At 39.1% G+C, this 27436-nt stretch overlaps 1 protein-coding gene and 1 long non-coding RNA gene across 12 annotated transcripts in view; one reads left to right on the top strand and one right to left on the bottom strand.

Annotated features, from left to right (window-relative positions):
• Positions 1 to 18069, bottom strand: part of LOC106729532 — a 59257-nt gene extending 41188 nt beyond the window's left edge. For 7 of the 10 annotated variants that reach the window (XR_004325648.1, XR_004325649.1, XR_001365956.2 and 4 more), the window contains exons 1-2: positions 17835 to 17971; positions 16900 to 17023 (exon numbers count right to left, since the gene is read on the bottom strand). This is a non-coding gene — a long non-coding RNA (uncharacterized LOC106729532). Of the gene's footprint in view, positions 1 to 8613; positions 14562 to 16899; positions 17024 to 17834 lie in introns of those variants that run through there. The other 3 variants (XR_004325643.1, XR_001365955.2, XR_004325650.1) reach the window with 3 other exon arrangements.
• Positions 18070 to 18108: 39 nt separating this feature from the next.
• Positions 18109 to 27436, top strand: part of RB1 (RB transcriptional corepressor 1) — a 106890-nt gene continuing 97562 nt past the window's right edge. Inside the window, exons 1-2 of one of the 2 annotated variants that reach the window (XM_032496148.1) lie at positions 18109 to 18417; positions 21215 to 21341. In XM_032496148.1, the coding sequence (XP_032352039.1) occupies positions 18263 to 18417; positions 21215 to 21341 (282 nt within the window). In that variant the 5' untranslated portion in view covers positions 18109 to 18262. The remainder of the gene's footprint in view (positions 18418 to 21214; positions 21342 to 27436) is intronic. The other variant, XM_032496149.1, reaches the window with a different exon arrangement.

Here is a 27436-nt window from a genome sequence, read left to right on the forward strand (position 1 = left end):
TCCATTTTACATTCCCATCTGCATTGTATGAGGGTTCCAAATTTCTCCACATCTTTCCCAGCACTTGTATTATCTGACTTTTTGATTACAGCCATCCTAGTGACAGCTCATTATGGTTTTTACTTGTATTTCCCTCATGGCTAATGCTTTGCTTTATGTTTAGTTTGCTCTCTTTTTCCAATGTCTTAAGGTGGATGTTTAAGTTTTGATTTCAGATCTTTCTTCTTTTTAAAATAGGCATTTATAGCTACGAATGTCCTTTAACCACAGTTTTTGTTGCATCCCATAAATTTTTGTATGTTGTGTCCCCATTTTCATTTATTTAGAAGTATTTTCTAATTTTTCTTGTGATTTCTTCTTTTACTGATAATATAGGGGTGTGCGCTGTATAATTTTCACATACTTTTTAGTATCCCAAATTTCTTTCTATATTGCTGTTTTCATTCCACTGTGGTTGGAGAACACACTGTGTGTGATTTTAATCATTCTAAATTTATTGAATTTGTAGTATGTCCTAGCATATGGTCTGTTCTAGAGAATGTTCCATGTGTACTTGAGAAGAATGTGCACTCTGTTTTCGTTGGGTAGAGTTGATTTACAGATATCTGTTAGGGCTAGTAGGTTTACAGAGTTCTTCAAGTCTTCTATTTTCATGCTGATCTTCTGCCTAGTTGTTCTATCCATATTGAAAGTGGGGGTTATTGGTCTCCAACTATTATTGTTGAATTGACTATTTCTCCCTTCAAGTCTGTCAATGTTTGCTTCATGCATTTTGGGGCTCTGTTCTTAGAAGCATACATGTTTATAATTATTATATCTTTCTATTGGATTGATACCTTAATCATAATAAAATTATTCTTTTTATCAATAGTAAATAATTTTGAAGTCTCTTTCATCTGATATTAATATAGCTGCTCCAGCTTTCTTATGGTTGTTTACATGATATATCTTTTTCCAGCCTTTTATTTTCAACCTTTTTATATCTTGAATCAAAAATGTCTTATAGATAGTATATAGTTGAATCTTGATCCAACTGGGAATTTGGGAGCTCCATTTTCTTGGCCACATATGCTCAGAGTGGAGTCTTCTTTATTCTGAGCTGGAGAGAAGGGAAGAGGGTAGTAGGTTGTGGCTAAAGTGCCATAGACTCTGACTGTTCTTACTGAGATCTAGTAGATTTTCTTTAGTAAACATTTCTTCATTTGCTGTATGCCCTCAGGACAATTTCAGAGATTTAAATTAAAAAAAATATTTTCACCGTTTACAGCTGTTTCACTGGAGAACAAGTCTATAGAACTCTTCACCCTACCATTCAGATCATCTCCTTATTTAAGTTTTGATTGTAGAAAATTTCAAACATATTAAAAAGAGAGAAAACAATATAATAAACCTTCATAAGCTAAGCAGTCATCTTAAACAATTATGAAACGTGGCCATATTTTGCCTTCTTTTCCTTCCTCCTTTAGATTATTTTGAAGCAAATCTTCAATATTATATAATTTCTTCTATAAACACTGTTTTTCAAATTCCTCCTCTCCCTCTCCCTCCCTCCCTTTCTCTCTCTCTCTCTCTCTCTCTCACACACACACACACACACACACACACACACACACTCATGTACAAATCCCTCCCTCCTTCATTGCTCTGCAATCCCACTTTTGTCACATATCAAGTATCCATACATGTTTGGGTCTGCTCTGGGCTCTCTATTCTGTTCCATTAGTCTTTTTATTTATTCCTGTGCCGATACCACAGTGTTCTAATTATTTTAGTTTCGTCATCTTTAACATCTAGTAGATCAAGTCTTTCCACCTTTGCCTTCTTCAAAAGTATCTGAACAAGTCTTGGCCCTTTTCATTTCCATATAAATTTTATAAACAGTTTATCATATAGCTTTGAAGATTCAGGAAGATTTGAATAATTTGTATCAAATTAAAAAAGCAATAAAATGTATGCTATTATTTTAATTCTACTGAAATTTATTTTAAATAACATGTGTAATCTAGAAATTAAACACATAAATTTAAACAAATATTTGTTCAATAAATACTTATGTGTAATGTAAAAAAAATTAAACACATAAATATAAACTTGATAAAGGTCTCCTATTATAGTACATGTACTTATTTATGCTATTTGCCAGACAGTTGAAATCAGAACGAATATAGCTGCAAGTCAATCTATGGTCTTTATGGAAGGGAAAAATTAAAGGTCCTTTATCTCCCTCTAACCTCTAATTAAAAATCTGCAGACTAGACATTTGCACAAAAAAAGCAGTTAGAGAGAATGTTAAAATTTAGCATTGACTTATGGGGTAGAAAGCTGAATGAAGAGCCAGTTTAAATACATAAATATAGAAGCTGATTTAAATGTGGTGCATATTAAGGGATACTAAAGAATCCTGAAGTAGACTGGAGAAGGATATTGGAAAGAAGGGTTGATTGCCTTGTCTACTCCATCCCCCCTTCTTAGTTTTAAGTCTGATTGAGCCCCCAGTAACAGCTGGGAGATTAGAAAGGTGTTGATCTCTTGTCTAGATTTTAAGCTTTGTCCAAATACCCACTAGATAGATTCATTTTATTTTTCAAAATGCCTGGTGTTAAAGTGCTTAATTTAGTTAAACCTAGAGGGTGGGCTATGGACAACTGGAGTAGTTTTGTGTCAATTACTGACCTTTGCTCAGAGCATTCTGCAGTATCTGTCTCTTCTTCTTGGACAACAGACTGAACTTGCTACTTGCCTCTGTCTATGATACCTGCCTTCTATGCTGCCAGCTCCTGCTTCTTCCTAGGACTTATTCTATCTGCCAACTCCAAGGTTTCTCCTGGGTAAAACTATGGAGAATCTAATCACATATCTTGCTACTGTACATGCTGTAAAAATTCCATGTTGGCACAAAAAAAAGACTTGTCCGCAAGCTTCGCAGTTCTGATGCAAGGCTTCCTGGCTGATCTGCCAACAGCCAAATCTTATGTAGTCTTGAGCAGTCTGACACTCCCAGATTCCTTTATTTAGCTAACAGGTGGCCCTGCATCCTACAGCTGTGGCCAAAGTTTCATATACAATCAGCCTTTTGTTGGAGTGAGATGAAGACTGTTGGTGTCCTATGAACATAACTAGAGCCCCTGATGGAGCCCTTTACTTAAGTTTTTTCCGGAGTTTAGTGGTCCATCAGAACTGGTCTATAGTTCCATTCACCACAATTTTATAACTTTCTTCTCCTGGACCCAAAGAGAGATTGGCACAAACTTTACTACTGACTAGCTTCAGGAGTAATTCAGGGATCCCACCCACAGCAGTGGTAGCAATGCCCCCAATTTAACTAGGCAATGAAACTAGCTGGAGTGAAAGTCTGACATTTCAAGTTTCCTTTATCCAGATCTCAAGTACCCAAGCCTGACATCCCTACCCCCTCCATGTCCAAGGATTCTATCCCCCAAACCTGCACCCAGGAGTGAGAGAATGAAGCCCAGCACCATTTGCCCACAGGAGGCCCAGCTCTGTCTCTGTCAAGTGGTCCCAGTTCCACTGGCGGGGATCCCTGTTTCTCTTACTGCTAGATGACTGGTCTTAGGTACTGTTTCCTGCAATTCATATGCAGAACTCTGTCCCCAGATTTCATCAGAGGTTTGGGTGCACCAGGGGACTTCACTGTCCTGAAAGACTGGCTGCCAGTGAGCACAAGGACTGACCTGGTGACAGAGGGATCTCCTGGAGGGCGTCTCCTCTATCATTCAGACCTTGGGCTTGGACACCCAGACTAGAGACTATGAGGATGTTCTCTTCGTATCAGGCAGTAATGCAATGGCTTTCTAATGGTCTTCTAGGTGTCCATTCTTTTCCTCTTTTCAACTCTCCACACTGCCATCAGGAAATATGACTGTCTCCTTGCTTTATTTAAAATCCTTCCTCGTCTCCCACACTGTGGTCTGCAAGGCCCTGTACACCCTTGCCAACCTCTCCAGTCCTATCTCATGACACCTTCCTCCTGTGCTGGGCTCTACTTTTCTTTTAGGTCTTCAAATGCCATGTTCCCTCTTGCCTTGAGGTCCTTCCACGTGCTATTCTCTTTGACTCTTTAATTTACTGATTCCACTCATCTTTCAGAGCTCAGTTCAAATGTGACTTCCTCAGGGGTGCTGTCCTTGAGTCCCCAAAGCAGATGTACTTCCTCATTTTAGCCTTTATAGCTCTGCATCCCACTCCTTCCTAGTTTGTAATTATTAATTTGACTAATTTTTAATGTCTTCCAGTCAGCTTGCAAGATTCATGAAGGCGGAATCTAGGTCTATAAAGGTTCCTTCTGGATCCTGAGAACCCACACGTCAGGGGCTTGATAAATAATTACTGGATGAATAAATTAACAAAAATAAATATGGAAAAAAGTTGCTATCATAGGCTTCACCAGCTGGTGAGTACAGATGTAGTGCTGTAGCTTCATGCACTTTCAATAGTTCTATCACATTTGTGACAGCTATGAATTTTTTCCCCTCTGTGTGACATGCAGTTATGAGACAGCTGCAGCAGTGGGTAGCTGGCTTCTCCTCCAGTTCCTTCTCCTCAGTCTCTTTTCCCCTCTGGCCCACCCAAAACACTCAGGAAGGCAAATGTGGACACACACACACACACACATACACACAGCTTTTACACAGCATACTAATGGCAAAGGAAGGTTTAGAATTCTGATTTCCTGAATTTCACAAAAATATTTTTTCCACTTTATTTCTTTATTTAGTACAATCTGTGAATTGGCCTCATTCTGTTAAAAAAAAAATCAGCTGAAAGATAACATAACCCTTCTTTGGGATTTACAGATTTTTCAAGAGTCTAGTTTCCTAGAGATTCTGATAAAAACTCAGACAACTGGGAATAATTCTCTAACAGCAGATTTTTCACTCACATCCTTATCCTGCCATTTAACTTTTCACTTGTGTCTAGATTTTGTTTTCTAAAAAGATCATGAGCCACTTGAGGAAAGAGTTGATGGGTCTTCTCCCCATATCTGTGCATTAAAAAGGGCTTAACAAATTTTCCCCTATTGGTTTCAGAAAAAGAAATTAGATTGAAAAGGAAAAGAAAATGAACTAATCCTTAGAAGGAGTATTACAAAATTGTACATTCTATCATTATATTTCATGTTCTATGACAAAAGAAAATGAAGGCTGTAGCAAGGACGGAAAGCTGTACTCTGGCTAGTTGAAGTAAAAGCCATGTTAACTGTGAAAATAAAAGTTACCGTTTATAACTGAAAGATGACAGATTCAGAAATTGTCTTTTTAATGGAAAATTATTTTCACAAACTTCTCTGGATTAAAAAGTCTTTGTGACTTAAACATTCTGTCATGACCAACTTTAATTCATACACTATTACTACTTTTTAAACTAACTCACTGAATCTTCATAAATCCTGTGAGGAGGACTCAGAGCATAAGCAGTCATGTAGAAGAATATAAGGAATCAGAGAAAAGCTTCCTGGCTTCAGACTAAAGATTTTCCAGCAAATGGAACAAGAGAACTTGCCCTGGTGAGAAACTGAAGAGGGGACTGATCTTGCCCCAGTGGAAGGAATGAAATGACAGAAACACCAGGCAAGTTTGTGGGACCCAAGAGGAGAGACAATATGGATTCGTTCTTAGATCGAGGCCCGAGGAGACCCAAGATCTCTGAGACTGAACGGCTGTGTGGCAGATGTGAGTCTGGGACAGCTTACAGAGTCCCGTGTGTCACAGTGTGGCCTGGAAGTGGATGGTTCTGTGGCCTGAGAGTGCTGCAGGAGTCAATGTGGTTTTAGGAAGCACCTCACAGTTTCTGTGACTCAGCCTGGCAGTGGAATGGAATTTTTTGCACCCCAGAGTCTGTATACAAGTTAAAAGGATAATTGCCAAACCTGCAGGGGCCTTTTTAATGGGACCATGAGGATGATGCAGCAGTTGCCTGTATGTCCAGTAAACAATATGAAACGAGACGGTGGATGGCTAAACAGAAGCCAAGGTCATAAGAGACAGTCAAGGACTGGAAGCCACAACTCCATATGCACCCCAGAAATATAGGTTTATCCCTTGGGTAAATACTGAATAAATTTAAATTTTTCCTAGTTAGAGGGTGGGGGCTTCAAGCAGAAAATAAGAGGAAAATACAGCTACTATTTCTAACATAGCTGGCTTTCTGAGCTAAAAGTGAAACCATTACTTCTAGCATCCTCTAACCTCGTTTTGCTGTTGAGTAGCAGATCTGCCTGGGATGTGGGTCCCTATTGAATTAGCAGAGAATAAACGGGGTTTAGGCGAAAGAAAAAAGGAGACAGAAGAGGGGTTGTGAAAGGATCCTCTATTTAACCAGAAGCGAAGGAAGATAAAATTAAGAGAAAAAAGAAAGAAGAGAAAATAGATGAATATCCAACATCTCTTTTGTTTTCATTATAATATTCATACGGAATTCATGGGATTTCCTGTTTTTCTAGCATATTCACGAAGGATTCTTTGACCTAGACCACTGAAATTGGAATTTTATCTCTGGTGTGAAAAAGGAATGCTAGGCTTGAAATCACAATCCAGGTTGAATTTCTGGCTTTGCCATTTAAAAAAATGTGTGACCTTGGACAATATTTCAACCTCTTCAAATTTCAGTTTCAAATCAACTGTAAAAAGGGTTTAACAAAATATGTACCATTGAATTATTGAGAGAACTGAGTCAATATACATGAAAGAGCTTTGTAAATGGTAAAAAACTGTACCATGTGGGTGATCATTTTGTGGTGGAGAAGACAACGAGAAAGGAAGTGTACAGGTACAGAAAGCACATGGAGGTGAAGGGTGCTCTTCTGGGTCTTTGAACAGACAGTTAACACTAAGAAATCAAGCTTACTAGAAAAAAGTAGTCCAGACGAGGAGAAAAGGGAGAGAAAGAATTATATGGGCATCATAGGCAAACCCAGGTATTCCGACTTGAAGTTTCATAATTATATCAAACTCTCTTTACTTATGCTTACCTGTCAAAGTTTCTTGCTCATTTATTTACCTTAGAGATCTACTTAAAATTAGTATATGGTCCGTTGCCCTATGCTTATAGATTTAGAATAGGACAATTACTTCTCACACCTTCAATATAAGGAATTAACAGTAGTTGGGGCTGTAGAAACCAGCAGTTAATATTTCAACCACTAGAAATCCTTCTTAGTTATAGTCCTTACCATGAAAGCGCCTGGCTGTTATTAGTTAACTGGTTGTTCTTCCTTTGTGACATCTCTGGAAGTGTAGCACTTCTGTGTGAAAATCTTCGTCAGTACTCTTCTAAAGCTGAGAGTGAGGTCAGATGACATGAGTCAGTTTAGAAATAGAAGCAGTCTTTCTAATTTGGTACAGTGTTGGAGTCCTCTAGTTGTGAACTGAGATGAAAATTCCATTCCCCAGAATTCTTTTGAAGTAGTGTTTGGTAGGAACGTTTCATTATGCTACGTGGGTAGGGAAAATATCTCAAAGACACATGTGTGGTTGTACAGGATGGTTGCTAGACTATCTTCTAAGGAGGGTAGGCCCTATCAGTGAGAGCCCCCTAGGTTTCACTGGAGGTTTTGATGAGTTTAGGATTGTGATTTTGAGGGTAGAAGCCAAGCAGAGGTAAATGCTTTGTACATATAGAGAGGAGACATATTTGAAGTGGGAGAGAGAAAGACATCTTGTGTAAAACTCCAGAGTCATCAAAGATGCGGCAGGATTGGGGAAGGAGTATTCAAGAGATCCCTGGTGGGGAGGAGCCAAGTGTGGCTTTTGAAGAATAGATATCTTAAAGGAGATTCCCACAAGTGTTTTTTTTTTTTGAAAAATACCAAAACTTTAGAACAGATGAAAGAATAGTACAGTGAACACTGGTATTCCCATTGCATCTACATGTACAGGGAGAGACAGAGAAAGTACATTTATATACATATATGTATATTCACATTTTGTATATAGATAGGCAGATAAAAAGTAGATACAGAAAGAAATGTTCTTTTCTGAACCATTTGAAAGTTGTAGATATGAAACTTCATCACTGAATACTTCAGCATGTGTCTTCTAAGAACAAAGCCATTCTCCCATATGATTGCAATATAAATATCTCACTCGGGAATGTAAACTTAATACAATACAATATCTAATGTTCGGTCCATATTCCAATTTCCGCCATTGTCCCAATTATATCCTTATAAATCTCCAATTTAAAGGAGATTTAAAAATTGTTTGTCATATTCAACATAAATGCCTCCTCCATTTTTCTCTAAGAAATCATCAAAAACAAGTACATTTCTCATTAATGTTTTTATGCTAGTAATTTCTTTGGGGGGACTTGTAGATGTCCCACGTCCAGATTGGCAGAGGGCGAAAAGAGAAACAATAGCAGCTGCCAGAGGAGAGGGTGGTTGACACTGACTGCATGTGAAGCAATTATTTGGAGGAAAGGAGCTTTGCAGAGACAGTAAAAGACAGATTTAAAACCACTGTCCTGTTCCTGGAGTGCTGCTCCTTTCCTTCTGACCCCACAATTTAAACCTGTCCTCTAGTCTATTGTATGTGTTAAGTGTCTTACAGTGCCTGTTTCCCACATCCTACCGCAATACAAAGCTTGTTCTCATGGTCTTTTTTAAAAAAATGGATTTTATTTTTAGTGCAGTTTTATATTTACAGAAAAATTGAGAAAATGGTACAGAGAGATCCCAAATATTCCCTCACCCCTACACACAATTTCTCTTATTATTAACATCTTACATTAGTATAGTACATTTCCTACAATTAATGAACCAATATTGACATATTATTATTAATAAAATCCATACTTTATTCAGATTTTCTTGCTTTTTAACCTAATGTCCTTTTTGTGCTCCAAGATCCCATCCAGGATATGAAATTACATTTAGTTGTTATTTCTCCTTAGGTTCTTTAGACTCTGATGGTTTCTTGGACTTTTCTTGTTTTTGATATCCTTGACAGTTTCTCTGCTTGTAGGTCTTTTGATAATTCAATCTCCATACATTGCTTGGCAGAGCACCACAACAAATAATATTTTGAATTTAGTATTACCTTTGATAATGCGTGAAAATCAAATCCTGTTTGAAGTAACTACACAATAAGGATGATAAAGTTATTTCAGCAGCCATGTTTGTGTATAGGTCATATTACGACTATATATTGATTAAATATGGGCTATAGAGTTCACAGCATTCATTGCGTTGGATGATATTCTTTGGGTGGATAGAGTCAATGAAGCTCCAGGCACAAAGATCAACTGAGAGAGCAGAACCAAGCAGAAGGTCCCTTTCCCTCTGGAAAAGTTCTTACACACTCCACACAGCAGACGCTTTTTTCTTAATCTTTGCAAGCATCTTGGGGTAATTTGGGTTGAGACATATGTACTGTTCTTTACCAAACAGTATCCACTGTCCTTCTTCATTTTTTAAAATTAAAGTATAATTTACATATAGTGATAAGCACAGATCTTATGTGTACAGGACAAAGTCTTTGGACAGATGCACACACCTGTATAATCCATCAAGATAGGGAGCTGTCAATCACTGCAGAAAGTTATCTCGTGTCCCTTTTCAAGTCAATGCCTGCCCTCAATCCCCAGAGCCAAACACTGGTTCAATTCCTTTCACCATAGATTAGGTTGGCCTGTGCTAAGACTTCATATAAGTGGACTCACAGTTTGTACTCTATTGTGTCTAGTTTCCATAGCTTGGCACAATGTTTTTGAGATTCATTCATGTTTTGTGTCTATCAAAAGCTTATTACATTTCATTGTTGAGTAGTATTCATTGTACTGCATCAATATACTACAATTTCTTTATTTATTCTTGTATGGATGGAAATTTATTTTTCCTGATCTGGCTATTATGAATGAAGTTGTTATGAATATTTGTGTGTATGACTTTTTTGGTAGACTTATGTTACTCTTGAGTGTGGACTATCTGGGTCAGTATGGTTGGTGTTTATTTATGTTATGGGAAAATGTCAAACCATCACCCAAAGTGGCTGTACCATTTTATAGTCTGTATTAGTTATCTTTTATTGCTTAATACTATTACCACAAATTTAACAGTTCCAAACAACACACATTTATTATCTTCCAGTTTCCATGGGTCAGGAGTCTGGGCACAGCTTAGCTAATCCTTTGCAAGGCTGCAACCAAGGTGTTCTCACATGGAGGCTCCACTGAGGAAAGATTTGCTTCTGGACTCATGTGGTTGTTGGCAGAATTCCTTTCAGCTGTATGACCAAGGGCTTCAATTTCTTGCTGGCTGTCAGCTGGAGGTTGCCCTCAGCTTCTAGAGGCTACCTGCATTTCATTACCATGTGGGGTTCCTTAACATGGCCAGTTGCTTCCTCAAAGCCAGCAAAGGAGCAAGAGACCCCAGCAAGATTACATTTAATCTCATAAAATGTAATCATGTAATCAAATACATTTAAACATGTACAATCCATCTCCTTTGCCACCTTCTATTGCCATATTCTATTCCAAGTTCCACTCACACTCAAGGGGAGGGGAGCACATAAAGCCTGAAATCTAGTGGGTAGGGATCAAACAGGGCCACCTTAAGAGTGTGTGTACTATGTTCTCCCACCTAATTAAAAGACAGTTTTGGTTGCTTCACACCCTTGCCAACATTTGGTGTTGCCATCTTTTTCATTTTAGCCATTCTAGTCATTGTAGACTATGTCACTGTGGTTTTAGTTTGCATTTCTCTAATGTCTAATGATATCGAACATCTCTCCATGTGCTTATTGGCCATTCATATATCTTCCTTTGGGAAATGTCTTTTCATGTATTTTACCCATTTAAAAATCAGGTTGGTGTCTTTGTATTATTGAGTTGGAGTAGTTGTTTATATATTCTGTTCATCAAGATTTTCACAAATAGTACTGAAATGACTGAGTTTTTTTAAGGAAAAAATAAGCCGTAACTCCTACATCACACTGGATACAAAAATTAACCTAACTGATATTTATAGACTATCATACCCAACAACCAAAGAATTACATCTTTTCAAAGGCACAGAGAATATTCACCTAGATAGACCACAAGTTGGGCCATAAAACAAGCCTGAATACATTTCAAATGATTGAAATCAGAGTATGTTTTTTTGAGCTTAGCAGACTGAAATTAGAGGTCAAAACAAAAAAGTCTGGAAAATTCTCAAGTACTTTTGTGTACTTGTTCTATCAATTCCAGAGAAAGGAGTGCTATGATTTCTAACTATAACTGGGGATTTGTCTATTTCTCCTTTTAGTTCTGTCAATTCTGGCATCTTGAATTTGAAACTATATTTGACGCATGCATATTTAAATTGTTTTATCTTCTTGAGTGACCCTTTCATCAATATAAAGTGTTCCTTTCATCTCTGGTAAAACTCCTTATTCTGAAGCCTACTTTCTTTTATATTAAAATAGGCACTCTAACTTTCTTATGATTAATGTTTTCATGGTACATTTATGTCTATCACTTTAACCTAGTTGTGTCTTCATATCTAAAGTAAACCTCTTGAAAATAGCATATCATTATGTCTTGCTTTTTTATTCAGCCTGACAATCGCTGCCTTTTAACTGGAGTTTATTTGCTTTTTAGTTATATTTTTTTCATTTTGGGGGGAGGTTGGTTACTATAGTGATTATAATATGCATCTCTGATGAATTAATATTATACAACTTTACATATAATGTACAAACCTCAAAACAGTAATTATATATATATATAATTAAAAATTATACAGTTTTTTATTATAAAACACCACACATAGAATTATACAAATCTAAGTTTACTGTATAAAATTAAGGGAACAAAGAAAAACCACCTCTGTCTGCACATTGTTGTTCATTCTTTGAGAACTTTTTCTACATGTATATGCACTTCATTGTGTTTCCAGAACCTCTGCTTAGCCCATCCTACATAATGGCTAGCAATCCACAGGTCAGGGAACTAACGTGAAACTTTTGCCACATGTTAAGATTATCTATCCTAATCATACATTCAATGACTTGACCACAGAATGTGTTCAAAGACCAATTGGACCTGCTGTAAGTTGGAGTTGAGCCAAAATTCCATTGGTCTGTTCTAACTGAACAATCATGATGGTATCAGTGTTAGCTTAGACTCTGTATCTAACAGTTCTTGAAGACTCTGGGTAGACCCTGTATCTAACAGTTCTTGAAGACTCTGGGCATTTCTCTTTTTCCAGTGCACAGTTACACTGTCAAATGGCTGCAAGTCCCTTTGGAGAGCCACTTGCTTCAGAAGTCATTGCATGATTTACAAGCAAGAGAAGAGGTGATGTTTCTACCAGCCAGAGGGTTCAGGGCACTGGTGGGTTGGAGCTGGTTCTTATCAGCTCACAGAGCCAACTGGGTACATCTCTTCTCAACTCTGTTTAGTGACATTACGTTGGTAGCTTGAAACTGACTAAGCTGGGAGTGTTTATTCAACAGAAATTAGCAAATGCTAAAAACGTGTTCCTTCCTTGCATCCCACTCTCCTGAGTTAGTTGCTGAATTTTTTCCAGTGCTCCACAGGGGAAAATTGGGGGATTCAATATTCTCAGGCTCGTCTACTCAAGTGACCCATTCCTAAGTCTTAGGTTTCTTTTCCCTTTCAGGGACCAGGCGTGGACATAGGAGACCCTGCAAGTCTATGCATTTAGTTGCTTTATCAGGGACTCTGCTGCCCTTACAATCAGGTTCCAGGTCTGATTCTTAGTATAGTTTTCTTTAGGCTATAGAAAATTAGTCTTTTAAAAAGTTGCCAGTAGAGGCCCGCTGACTTTCTCAGTGTGCCTAAAGGTGACAGTTGGCTGCCCTGAGGTGTCATTTTCTTTTGCAAGGTATACAATTCCGTCAACAGAATCCATCCCATCCTATTGTCCCACTCTGTTCAAGCACTACTGCCACCACACATTCCAATGCCTCATTTTCTATCTGTGCTGCGTCCCAACTGGCCACAGGTGGGAAGCTTAGCAATGATGGTATCACAGTGTGGCCCCACTTACTACTCAGTTACCATGCCCTGGGTCTTTATCACAATAAAATCAGTGAGTAACTCAGCTCCAATATCCTAGCCTGATTGTCTGCAGGACAATCCTGGTGCCAGGTCTTTTAGCTTGGGTTCTCTACAAAATACAGCCTGAGAGCAATTTGAGAGAAAAAGGACTGAAGACAAAGGGGAGTAAGCAAGGAAGGAGGGGAAACTAATATAATAGTGTAGTACTAAACTAGCTACCCCTTGATATCAAGCCCAACTGACTGCTCTGTATTATGGGCACATGCTAGGCATGGGGACACCCTAGTTAGGAGGACAGACATAGACCTACCCTCATGGGCAGACCTGGCTTTAAGGGCATGTGAGCCATGCAGTTCTAAACTTCATGTTAGAAGGGCCTCATGCCTGGTTTAATGTTTTGCCGTTATCACCTTGAAAGTCTCAGTAACTTTTGAACAAAGGGCTTTGATCCTGCTAATATAAATTATAGTTTAGTAGGCGAATCAGTCATATTTTCTCTCCTGAAGGGTGTGAATTGGTGGGCTGGAGAGGTCACTGTGGGAGAACAGCTTAAAGAGAGGAAGAACAACCACATCCACAGTGCCTGCTGCTGGAGAATGACAAGATATACGAAGGTTGTCACAGGGACTCTTTTTTTTTTCTCTGTCTTCTTCATTCTCCCCATCCCAAACTAATCATTAACCCTGAATAACTCAGGTAAACTGAGTGGGTCTCTGTTACTTGAAACCTAAAACAATCTAAGAACACACACAAGGGAGGTGACTTAAATCATGGGAATGAAAAAGAGCAAGAGAAGAGTGCTGAGGATCTTCCAGGCCAGTGCTATATCTCACTGTCTATGAAGCAACAAACTTTTTCTTTCCTTTTAATTTCCAATTTTTCATGAATTGATACTTTTAGAAAACAAAATTTTTAAAAGTACTAGAAAAATAAAGTGAAAACAAAAAAGGCACACCAAATGTACATTCATATTTTTAAGTATTTTAAACAGACATAAAATTACATTTCAAAAAACATAATTAGACCAAAAATAACATAGGAGAAAAGAAAAAACTATAAAAACTGCACTTTGCTCACTGAAAGTGTACATATAGGTGATTAATATAGAGGATTGCTAATACTTCCTATTTTTCTCTCAATCCAGTCATAACAACTAAACAAACAGATGGTAGTGAAGTGGCAATTTCCCATGTTAAATACTATAACAATATTTAATATTTAAAGTTTGTCAATATTTAAAGTTTTTAACATGACAAATTATTGTACTTCTTGCTTGTTAAGTTATCTAATCTAGGTTGGATTGGTGACAGTGCCACTAGTAGGAGATAATGTATATCTAAACTGGTTCTATGTTGTATTTAGTAAGACTTATAGTAGAGAAATCAGACTCTCAAAGGGATTGGAAGAAGACATTTTAAAGCAATTTCAGCAAGCTCAGGATATTCATTTTAAATTTTCATCCCAAATGAAACAAATGATGCTTTATTTTCAAAATTCATCCTCAGTTCTTCATCAGCAGCCAGTTCCAAAAATTTGTCCTATTAAATTAGTTACATTTAAATTATCTTTGAATGAAAGAAATGGATCCTGGATCCATAAATTCCCTATACATGTTGATTTTCATGGAAAATAAAAATTCAAAATGTTTTATCAAATTCATAATTAGTTTCTCTGTATTTTATACATAAATGCCATGGACACTTGACAGCTTTATCACTTTACTATGAGTTATGGCTATGAGCTCAGAAGATGGGGGATTATACTTCTGAGTAAAATCATCCCAACACTCAGATCTTTGGAATCACTTCTCTGGTTATTACTTGGTTTACTACTATTATTACTAACCCACTACTGAAGTATGTCTTTTCCGGATAAAATAGGATGGTGAAGCTTATTTCACCATCTATAATTTAAGGTTAAAAACAAAGGACACAAATTTTACTATGAATTTCAAAAAACAGGCTTGATTAAAAATTAAAATGACTGTGAAAATAGCAAGTTATAAAAGTAAATAAATATTTACATTTTCACAGATTTTTATCCACTTTTGGGTTACAGCTGATAAACTAACCTTAACATTTTACTCCTTCACCAATGTGACCTACTGTACATGACACGGACACAGCCATGACACTGACCTGCAACTCACCACACAAGGTGGAGAACACCTGAACCGCTCTATCTGCTGTTTAATGAGAAGTATCTAATGATCATGTGCTTGGATATTGCTGAAATGTTAAGATTGCTATAAATGCTGCTAAGCATTTACTCTTAACTTCTGTACTTATCTCCCTGTGGACTAAACACAAGCAGTATGCAGACTGGCACTGGTCCAAGGACCACACTTTGAGTAGAACTGCTGGGAGAAGCGCCTGGGAGAAGAAGAACTAGTGGAGGAGTTTATGACATAACAGAAGAGGGGAGGTGAACAAGGAGGCCATGGATTTGTGGAAGATCAGGGAAGTTTTGAGAAAGAGGAAGTGGTTAACTGTGTTAACTGAAAGAAAGGTCAAGTAGGTCCAGGACCAAAAAGAAGTCATGAGTTGGCAATTAGGACACTGGTGACTTTTGAAAAAGTGGTGTCAGTGGAGTGCTGGTGGTGGTAGTTGAAGAAGCCAGCACTAGTAGGCCAAAGAGTTGGGAGAGGAGGAGCACAAATGGGGATGACACTTTCAGGATAATAAGGAAATGAAAACAGTGTGGTAGCCTACCAAAAAGTTAAAGGAAGATTTCTTAGTCTAGGAGAGACTCAAAAAAATATTCTGATATCACAGAAGGGGCCTCAAACTGAGAAGAGTTTTATCTCCAGATAGAAAATCTAAGAAAGGTTTTTTGTTTGTTTGTTTGTTTTTGGTCTTAACAGTAACCTTAAAATGACTATGGAGGTAGACGAAGATTAGGGGAAATTTCTTTGAAGAATCTGCAGAATTTCTAACACTTCTTTGGTAGTGCAACAGAAAACTGTGGGGGGCATGTAACGATTTTGATAGACTCAATTGCTCCCAAGTTTTGTATAAGGACTTTAAATGTAGTAGGAGATATAGTTAAATTAATCCATGGTAAAGATACACATCCTTTTGTAAACTGAGAATTCTCTTTGATCTACTGTAATTGTGGTAAATCCAGGAGATGATAAACTGAGTTTAAAATAAAGCAAGTCATATCTATATATGAAGAGAGTTTACTTCAGGTTCTAGAACTTTCCTCTGCTCCCCTTCCTGTCCCAGTTTTAGCAAACAAGCATTTACTGTGTGCCCAACACCGTGCTAGGTACTAAGGATTAGGTACTCATCAGGATGAGCAGTCTCTGTCCTAAAAGGGCTCATTGGAGATATATTATCAGTTATGATGCTTTTTGGTGGAAAAAACTAAAAACCCCAACTCTGTCGAGGTCAGCTCCAGGGTTGGTCAAATCAGAGGCTCATTTGTGTCACCAAGAACTTGGATTTTCCATTGTGCTGTCCTTAGCATTTCTGCCTCATCCTCCGATCAGCTTGCCTTAAGTCACAATGGCTGCAGCTATTACAAGTGTCACTTCCTCAAAAATAATTAAGGGATAGAAGAACTGTGTCATCCTTGTATCCCATTTTAGTAGACTCACAGCAGACTATCTTTGATCTTGCAAAGACCAAAACTGCATCCTGTGTGCCTTTCAACACTAACCCTGGGCAGGATGAGTAGGATTACCACTTTGATGGTATTGGCTCTCTGTAGCTGGGGCTCGCCATGGACCCCACCTCCTGATAAACTTTTGGTCCCCAAGAGAGGGTTTTTGAACTTAGGCAGGACTGGTTGTTGAGTACTCAGCCAATGATTGCCAAGCGTTTTTCACAGTATACATGACACGCAGGGATAAACCCAAGAACTATGACTTACCTGAAGGCTCCTGCGACCTCAGCCCTGCTCAGCTGTTCCAAGGATGAGGCGATTCCTGTCAGAGCACAGCTGTATTTTATTCAGCACCTCAGTTAGGAAGCTCTGACCCGGCAACCCACAGCATCTGCCAATTAGAGAAAAACACGTACTCAAACTAGACAATCTATTATTATGAGTAAATACCAAGGGACATAAGAGACAGTTGCTAAGCCAGTGTTTGATGGTGGCAGTTCCTGCAAACTCTTCTCTTATGTCTTTGTACGTACTGCTTCTCTTTTTGGTATTTTCTTTAACACAATGTAATGGGTAAGTAGAGTCAAATATATCGGGGTTCAAATCTTCTGCCACCCATCAGCTCTGCAATATTGGGCATAACTCCTCTGAGCCTGGTGGAACAGGACTACGACTCATTTTAAAGGGTTGTTTCTGAGGATTAAATAAAATAATTACGTAAAGTGGCCAGAACAATCCCTGGTATTCAGTAAGCCCTCCTTAAATGTTAGGTCTGTCGGGCAAACTTCTACTCAACTGCCACTGTTCCGCCGAAGATGACCCTTAAATATTTCGATGGTGCCTCCTGTTTCTAAACCACTATTAAAACATTTAGCGTTCTATCACCAGTTCTTTGCCCACAACTGCCCCACCCCCACTCTCCCTTGCCTAAAAAGAGCTCTAAAAGACCAGTAATTGTCCCATACTTGGTATTTCCTAATGGCTGGCAAAATTCAGCTCCTAATAGGTGTTCCAAAAGTGTTTGTTTTTGTTTTGGCCGACTTCGCTTAACGGATTGGGCGGAAGGAGCGCGGGCGAGGATGGCGCCGCCCACGGAGGAGAGGGGCGTGCCCGCCCAGGATGCGCTCGCCCGATGTTCCCCGCGGGGCCCGAGCCGCAGCCCCTGACCCACCCACAGATAGAGGTGGGGCCCGCTCTCTCACCCTCCAGGCTGGGGAGCGCCCCGTTACCGGCACCCACGCCCGCAGGGGCGACTTTCGGGGAGAGACAGGTTCGGGAGGCGGCGGCTGCCAAAGGGTAGGCGCCTGGGTCCAGGCCGGGCTCCGCGCCCGGCTTGCCCGACCGCGCGCCCCCCGCCCCGCGCACCGCCCGGCACCCCGGTGCCCTCTCGACGCCGGCAGGCCCGGGAGCCTCGCGGACGTGACGCCGCGGGCGGAAGTGACGTTTTCCCGCGGTTGGACGCGGCGCTCGGTTGCCGGGCGGGGGAGGGCTCGTCCGGTTTTTCTCAGGGGACGTTCAAATTATTTTTGTAACGGGAGTCGGGAGAGGACGGGGCGTGCCCCGACGTGCGTGCGTCCTCCCTCCCCGGCCTTCCTCCAGCGGTAGCCGGCGCCAGCCCTGGGAGGGCGTCATGCCGCCCAAAACCCCCCGGAGAGCAGCCGCTGCCACCGCCGCCGCCGCCGCTGCCGCGGAGCCCCCGCCGCCGCCGCCGCCGCCGCCGCCCCCGCCACCGCCGGAGGCGGACGCCGAGCAGGACAGCGGCCCGGAGGACCTGCCTCTCGCCAGGTGAGCGAGCGGAGCCGCCGCGGCTGCCGGCGCGCGGGAAGGGCGCCCGGAGGGTGCGTCGGCGGGCGCCGCGGCGTCTAGGCGGGGGCGCGTCTCCTCCCGGGGCCAGGTCCCGGCGGGAGGAGGGTCCCTCTCTGGCCCCCACCGCCGCGGAGCGCCCGGAGGAGGCTGACAGGGGTCTGGGTTCGGGAGCGAGGGGAGGGCGGCGGGGAGGGGTCTCGGCTCCAGCTTGACAGGTGTCGGGCGGGTGGGGCTCGGGTCGCTGAGCGAAGTGACAGGTGCCGCCTTTCCTCTGCGAGACGGGAGGCTCTCAGGCGGCGGGTAATTTCGAGAGACCCCATCGCCTGCAAACAAACAAAAAGACTAACTCGTGTCAGCTGGAGAGGTTTTTCTCCTGTTAAGATTTGTAGTCCTCCGGTGGTCGTTTGACTTTCTGTTTTGGTTTCCTGCGATGCAACAGTTGGAAGTGTTTTCCTCTGGGCGTGCTGCTGCATCTGAAGCCCAGTCTGGGGGAGGCCAACCAGAAAAGCCTTGGACGCTGCTGCAGAGATGCCATCGAACGTGAAGTGCAGGGTCCTGGGTGTCAGTTGCCCCCAGGGGACTGGCTGAGGTGTTTTGTGGGGTTCCCTCATAAGTGCTTTGAGTTCTTGGAGATTTAGAGTCATCGGTAATGAGTGGTGGAACGTAACTCTTTAGAGGAATTGATGTAAGGGCAACAGTTTTGTGAGATATTTAGCCCCAGAGCTTAAAAGTTTCTAAATTTTTTCTTTATGTTGTTGTGTTAAACTCTTCTTCCATGTTAGTTGTCTTCAGCCTGACTCAATATTTCTTCCATTTTGCCTTTTGGCTTGAGATAGCAAGGATCCCACTGTCCCTCTCTTTTGTTTTGTTTAGGTACAAAATCAGTGCTTTTGTGCTCATATGGAACTTTTTTTCTGCCTAAGTGGAATCTAAATTTAAACAAGTCCTTGATGATGCAGTAGAACATGCCAAGGAGTTATTTTATTGCAACAGCTTATTTTTCTTGATTGTGATGCTTTAGGTTTAGAAGCTAAGATGGAAAGAGTGTAATTGTCATTATTATTGTCAGCACTGGCCCTGCTTTGAGACTGCGTATCAGTTGCAGGGGAATGGGACTCCTTTCTGTCCCTCACCACTCCCTCCCACAGTTCTAGCCCATACGCAAATCCTATTTCTTTTAACTCCCCAGACACTAACAGATTTCAGGACAATTTGTTAAAGATTGGAATGAGCTTTTGGAAATGGCTTGTGAAAGACTATTAAAAGTTCATATATTTAAATAGACTGTCGTATGGATCAATTAAAAATCATATTCACTAGTTTAGAAAAAGTCCACTGATAACGCTGGGAGAAGATAATAATTTCTGATTAAACTCGGATGTATCCAGTATTTGAAAGTTTCCTTTTGGAAAGAGCAGTGAAGTCTATGGTAAAGAAGTCCATGTTATCCACAGAGCTTGGAAATATGCTTGGTTTTGATGTTCTGGCCATCACCTGGGAAAAGGAGGACTTTGTTTCTTTTATTTTTCAGCCTATTATTTTATATACCTTTAAACGATGAACCTATCAGAAATTCTCTTGTAAGTCAAAACTATACAAGATACAGTCTTCTCTTGATTATCCTTATCCACAAAAGCTTTCGTTAGCATGGGCAATTAAACTCTGTTAACTGCTTAGCAAGGATAGAACGACTGCCTGGTAATCTGAAGTTGAGAAACTTAGGGATGAATTCAGGGCTCATTTCAACTGCATTTCCAGTGACAGAGCCCTTGTCTATCTCGAGAGTTGAGGTCTTTTTTCTATTGTATTATCTTTGGCTTAAGTGATGTAGTTCTTAAGGAAAACTATCACTGTGAACAGCACACAATCTTCATTCTCAAGATAACCAAAAGTTAATTACGTTTCAAAGGTGGGTGAGCAGTCTGGAATAGTGGTCAAGGGCATGGATTATAGACTCTTGGACTTGTATCAGGGTTTTCCACTTACTGGCTGAGATCTCAGGTGAATGCTTTCATGTCTCTTGGTACTTATCTGGAAAGCAAGGATAGCAAGAGTCCTTAACTAATAGGGCTGATGTGGGGATTCAGTGAAACCATGTGTTTAAGGTACTTTGTATGGGGTCACAGTAAATACTAAAAAATTATTAGCTATTCCTCATATTATTATTATTATATTATTATTATTATTATTATTATTATTATTATTATTATTATTATTAGATGTCAAATAGACATTAAGTGAATGCAGAAGAATTAGCCAAGAATTTTTTGACTGCCTGTTTTGGTTAAGCAAGATCAAGAAGAAAAGGCTGAAATAAGCATAGCAATAATTTAATCATCATGTAAGAAATACTAGTAGGTAGAGAGAGCAAATGAAACATTGATAAGAGTAGGCTGCATTTTAGCAAAGTCATTGATACTGAGTTGATTCCATAATATTATCTATGGCTTTCCTCTTGCTATTATTGTCCCAGTTTTCCCAAACAGCTTTAGCTATTATACTTACCTTCCTTCACAAAGCTATCTTGCTGCCCTGAAGTATATGTGATTCACCAGTCCAGCCAACGTTTTTCACTGTGTGGTGTTCTTCTTTTGGAGAGACTGAAAAAGATAAACGTATGTTTAAATTCTAAGTGTAATGTTTTTGAAAAACAAATCAGACCCTAAAATATTTAGTGATGCTGTCTTTTAGAATAGTGCTATTATATGCAAACCATTGAAATAAATGTTTACTTAATTTGATTAAAAGTATATGCCTTTATATTTTCATTTGGTAGACTTGAGTTTGAAGAAACTGAAGAACCTGATTTTACTGCATTATGTCAGAAATTAAAGGTACCAGATCATGTCAGAGAAAGAGCTTGGTTAACTTGGGAGAAAGTTTCATCTGTGGATGGAGTATTGGTAAGAATTGTCTTAAAATTTTTTTGAAAACATTTTTCTTATTTTAAAAATAATTTTGAATCACTGTAGAAAATTTGGAAAATAGAAAAATATAAAGCAAAGCTAGTAGTAATTCTATTACCTAATTACTTCTGACAGCATTAATAATTTTTAAAAAATCTCCCCATGTAAGCCCCCCACCAAAGTATTTTAAAGCAAATCTTAGATATATTTTTTTCGTAAATATTTCTCTATGCTATACTTTTTAAAAAAATAAAGCCATACCTCATAAAATAATTTTTAATATCTCATATTATGTAGTCAGTGTTCAAGTTTCCTGATTGCCTTAGAATTACTTTTGTTAGAATTTAAGATCTTTGATAATATTTTGATATATTTCTTCCATTAAAAAAATTTTTTTTAGTTATTTTTCTTTGGCGGGGGAGGTCATTAGGTTTTATTTATTTATTTAAATGGAGGTATTGGGGATTGAACCTGAGACCTCATGCATGCTAGGCATGTACTCTACCACTTGAGCTATCCCTCTACTGCCCCCATTTTTTTTCTTTTCATATGTATATGTATATATATAATAACAACAGTAAGACTGCCAGGAAAGAATTACTGGTGCTTTATATATACTGGGAGAATATTGTAAGCACTTTACAAATAACTCATTTAACCCTCCATTGAAATATGTGGAATATAAAAATAAAATCTTTATTTTACACATAAAGTGTAAAGCCTTCAGTTTACAGATGAAAACACTGAAGTAGAGTGAGGTTAAATAACTTAACCAAGAACCCTGACTAATAAGACCTAAAACATAGATTTGGGATTATATAGTTACATATGGTTACATGTGGTTACATGTAGTTACATGTAGTTTTTAAAAAATTTTTTTCTTAACATATGAGCATTTTCTTGTGCTATTACATATTTTTTGATATTTGATAATGTAGTTTCTAGTGGTAGTGTAGTGTTTTATGTATTAGATGTATTTTAATTTGTTAACTCTTACTGTTATTGGGCCTTTTCCCCCCCCAAGTTTTTGGAGCTATAAAATAATGTGATAAACATCCTTATTCGTAAGAATGATGCCTAGTGCAGAGTAAGTCCTTGATGATTTGTTAAATTAGTGAAGGAATCTCTGATTATTAGAAGACATTGTTACAAGTTGAATCACTGAGTCAAAAGCTATGAACATGTGTAAAACTCTTGGTAATTATTGCTACATTGAGCTCCAGACACTTTTAATGAGTTTACTTTCTCATTAGCATTGTATTAGAGTACACATTTATCTGTTTTTACTGATCAGATCAACACAACAAAATATGTTTATGTACATCCCATGCAAATAACTATTTAAAACCATTAAAAAAAACTCTGGTGTCTTAGTTTATTCGGACTATTGTAACAAAATACCATGAACTGTGTAGCTTATAAACAATAGAAATTTATTTCTTGCTGTTCTGGAGGCTGAGAAGTTCAAGATCATAATACTGGCTGATTCCGTGTCTGGGGTCCACTTCCTGATTCATAGATAGTGCCTTGTCACTGGCCTCACTTGGCAGAAGGGTTGGGAGTTTTTGCTAGCCTCTAAATAAAGGCACCAGTCCCATTCATGAGAGCTCTGCCCTCCTAACCTAACCACCTCCTAAAGGCCCTGTCTCCTAACATCATCATCACATTGGGCTCACATAGGTTTTCAGCATATGAATTTTGGGGGGGGACACACACATTCAGTCCATAGTATCTGGTAATAAAAAAAAAAGAAAATGAATCTCACAATTCTGAAGATCTGAACATACTCTAGAACTCCTCACTAAAAAGAAATGCTGAAGTATCTTGGATGAATGACTTTGATAATATCACCTCAAAGTATCTAATATATATTTCCACTGATTTGGGTGTTTTATGTACAAAGCTCTTCTTGTTCATATGCTGTTAAAGGGAATCATAACTCCTTCACTTTCTTCTGTTGCATAAACACTAGGCTTTTAGTTTTCAGAAAGTTAGGAAGGGGTAGTTGATTATATAGAGTATTGGTGAATATAGGTAGTTTGCAAGTTTTAAGTGGGTTGTGTTTCAAATTTGTTAGGTTTCCAGGCTAGTTCACACAAATTTTTTTTTTAATTGAACTATAGCAATAATAGTTTTGGGCTTCAGACTTGAGTACATATATAAATACACGTTGCTGCTTTTATATCCTACCCTTTTCTTCTCCTGGCTTTGTCCCTACCTTCCATGGAAACTGGCACAGTTTAAAACTTGTCTTTTGATGGAGCTCATGATGGGAACTGGGATATGTAAATCGTTCCTGACTGGGTGCTGAGGAAGACAAGAAAGGAATTTCATATTACCTTTGGGATTTGGGGTATCTTTTTGTTGGGTACGACAGGATGATGTTGTATTGTCCGGTTATAATTCCCCAGACTTTTACACAGACATTATTTTAAGTGATAGTTTCATTTTTGAGGGTTGGCCTGATCACTTAACTTTCTACTATACAGTAATTTCTAAGGGAGAATGTGACACTGTGTGCTGAGAAGTAAATGAATGACAAAATGAACCTGTTTCTGATGCATCTATTCTAGTTGCAGTTGGCTATCTTCTTTGAAACAAGAAGAGAAATGTGGTAACTCAGGCACGTTTTGGCAACTGAAAATAGATGTTTATTGGAATAGGGGGTGGCTTAAGAGCAAGGGTTTGTCATCAGACTGGACTAACTCAAGTCTCAGATCTACCATTTACTGGCTCCATGATCTTAAACAAGTTACTTAAAATCTTCAAGCCTCAGTTTTCTTATTTGAAAATGGGACTAAGAGTAATTTCTGGATCTTGGAGTTATTTTGTGGATTAAATTCATATGAAACACTTACTAGTGTAAATGAGTGCCTGTATGAGGTTGTGCAAGTAGAATTATTTGACTTAAGAACTACTGCAGAAAATCTTGTATTAATATAATTTTTTAGGAGAACTTGAGAATCAGTAAAAATGGTTGAATTTTTTAATGGATTTGTAGTGATTTTGATGTACGTTTCCTAACATTCACATTATTCAGTTTTTGAGTCAGAAAAGTTGTTTATGCATACATGAAAGTATAAATTAATCCTTTTAAAAGAAAGGTTTGTGGTAGTTTATCTAGAAATTTCTCCTTTTTGTATAAATGTTTAATGAGTGTGTAATATGTGATTGCTGTCATAAATTTAGATTGCGTTCTTGCTGCATATAGAATATGAATAAAATAAGGAACTTTTCATCAAGAAATTGGCCAGGAGTGCTTTTTGTACTGTGACTTAGGGTAAATCAGTTGTTGGAGTTTTGGTTTTCTTTCTGTGTCTTGAATGGCAGTGTGGTAGAATGGAAGAGGCCTGGACCTCAAGGCAAAAAACTTTGTAGTCGTAGTGTAGCTATATGATTTTAGGCAAATTGGTTAATGCTCCAGTCTCAGTTTGCTAATCTGTAAAGCAGAAATAATGTCTAAATGTCAACCTCATAGGGTTTTGCATATATTTGCATATATTAGGGTTTTTCTATATTTATGTACACACACATATGTTTTGTGTGTGTATACATCCAAGAACTTTGAAATTTATTACCTTTGATAGAGGCATTTTGTTTTGTGACCCCAGATTATTTTAAAGTGTATCCCAGATATGATGTTTCATCCATACATATTTCAGCATGTATGTGGAAAAATAAGAACTGTTAAAAAAAATGAACACAGTTCATCACACCTAACAAAATTAATGAAAGTTCCTTAATATCAAATGTCCAGTGTTCAAAATTTCTTGATTATTTCATAAATCCTTTTTTTTTCCAATCTGTTCTAATCAGGATTTAAATAAGGTCTATACAGAGTGAGTGGCTGATTTGTCTTAAATCTCTTTTAACCTGTAGGTTTTTACCTCCTCCTTTCCTCACACTTTCCTTCTCTTTTCTTTTCGTTTATTAGTTGAGGAAACTGGATTGTTTATCCTGTGGAGTTTCCTACTGTGTGTATTTTACAGATTGCATCTCCTTCATTGTTTAACATATTTGTCTAATTCTCTGTATTTCTTAGAAATGGATCTGAAGGCCTGGTCAGATCCTGGTTTGATATTTTCCGGAAGAAATGCTTCAGAGGTGTTGTGTATGCCCGTTAGTAGGCATATAATGTCTTATTATCTTTCTCTTTCTTTCTTTTTTTTTTTTTTTTGATGTAAACTGTTATTAATGACTGGATCCATTAGATGAAGTGGTAACTGTATCTTTCTTTTTTCAATTAGTTGTAGTTCTTCTGTAAAGAGAAACTATCCTCTATCAATTATTCTTATTCTGAAGTTCTTTCAGGAAAGGTAGGACAAGTGCTTTATTCTTTGCTTTTACAGACTAGTTTTCAAACTAATGAGTTTGTTCTGTAATATCCTCCAAAGATGACCAGTGATTAAAATCTTATCTTTTCAAGTATTATCTTGAAATACTTGAAACTGTAGCAGTAGACCAGCTGGGCTGTACATGGACATTTCATAAGCTCTTTAACTCAGTGATAGTGTGACATACAGTTGACCCTTGAACAACGTCGAGGATAGGGGCACTAACCCTCTACATAGTCGACAGTCCACATATTACTTATGGTTGGCCCTCCCTGTATGCGGTTCCTCCATTTTTGTAGTTCCGCATCTGAGGCTTCACCTAACCTCAGGTCATGTAGTACTGTAGTTAATTTACTACTGAAAAAAATCCACCTATAAGTGGACACACAGAGTTCAGAGACATGTTGTTCAAGGGTCGACTGTATTTTGTAATTTCAAGAATGAAATGTAAATGAGATCATATAGTATTTAACCTTTCAGATTGCCTTTTTTCATTCAGCGTAATTCCCTGGATACATTGAAGTTAAATGTCAGTATATTAGTTTGCTCAGGCTGCCATGACAAAGTACTACAGACTGAGCGGCTTGAACAACAAAATGAAAAGGCAACCTGCCAATTGGGAGAAAACATTTGCAAAGCTTATACCTGATAAGGGGTTAATATCCAAAATGCATAAAGAACTCATACAACTCAATGGCAAAACCCCAAACAATCCAATTAAAAAATGGGCAGAGGAATTGAATAAACATTTTTCCGTAGAAGCCATACGGATGGCTAATAGGTACATGAAAAAGTGCTTAACATCACTTATCGTCGGGGAAATGCAAATCAAAACCACAATGAGACATCACTCGTATCTGTTAGAATGGCTGTTATCAAAAAGTTGAGAAATAACAAGTGTTGATGAGAATGTAGAGAAAAGAGAACATCTAGTACACTGCTGGTAAGAATGTATATTGGTGCAGCCACTATGAAAACCAGCATGGAGCGGAGGAGGGAGAGAGAGCAAGATGGAGTAGGAGAACGCTGGGCTTACCGTCCCTCATGAACACATCAAAACTACAACTACATATAGAGTTATGTTTGATGAAGACCTGGGGACTAGCAGGATGGCTCTTCTACAACGAATGCTGTAAAGGAAGAACCACACGAAGTCTGGTAGAAAGGGAGGAGAAACAGTCTGGTTGGGACCCACACACCCAGTGGGGGACCCAGAAGAGGAAGGGGATGTCACAGGCTTGGGGATCATTGCTGGGGCGGGTGAGGGATTCGAGCCACATATTAGGCATTGTAGCCTTGGGTCTGACACAGGGAAGACGACCCTCTTAGCTGGTTTGAAAACCAGTGGGGCTCACCGGATGGCTGTAAGAAACCGAGACTCCGTCATGAAGAAGGCATGCACAGACTTGCTTACTCTTAGTCACAGCACAGAGGCAGCAGGTTGAAAACTTCCTGGGGCTCCGACTGGCTTGCCAGGACCGCCCCAGCATTCCCCTGAGCCAGCACAGGGCTCCTGCTCCAGCTCCTCTTGCTCTGGTGCTGGGCACACCCCACTAAGGCAGAGGCTGCTGATAAGAGTGCTCACACTTGGAAGAAGTGGAGCCTGCTTGGACCCTGCCCCTATCTCTGACCAGGGTGGAGGCGGCCATTGCCAGCATGTGCGTCAGTGCGTATACTTGGGAGGGAGCAACACCAGTTCCCAAGGGGAAAATGTCACTCAAGTATGTGTCCTTGCACACACTTGAGAGCGAGCAAAAC

The sequence above is a fragment of the Camelus ferus genome, chromosome 14, assembly GCF_009834535.1.
Source record: "Camelus ferus isolate YT-003-E chromosome 14, BCGSAC_Cfer_1.0, whole genome shotgun sequence".
Lineage (NCBI taxonomy): Eukaryota > Metazoa > Chordata > Mammalia > Artiodactyla > Camelidae > Camelus > Camelus ferus.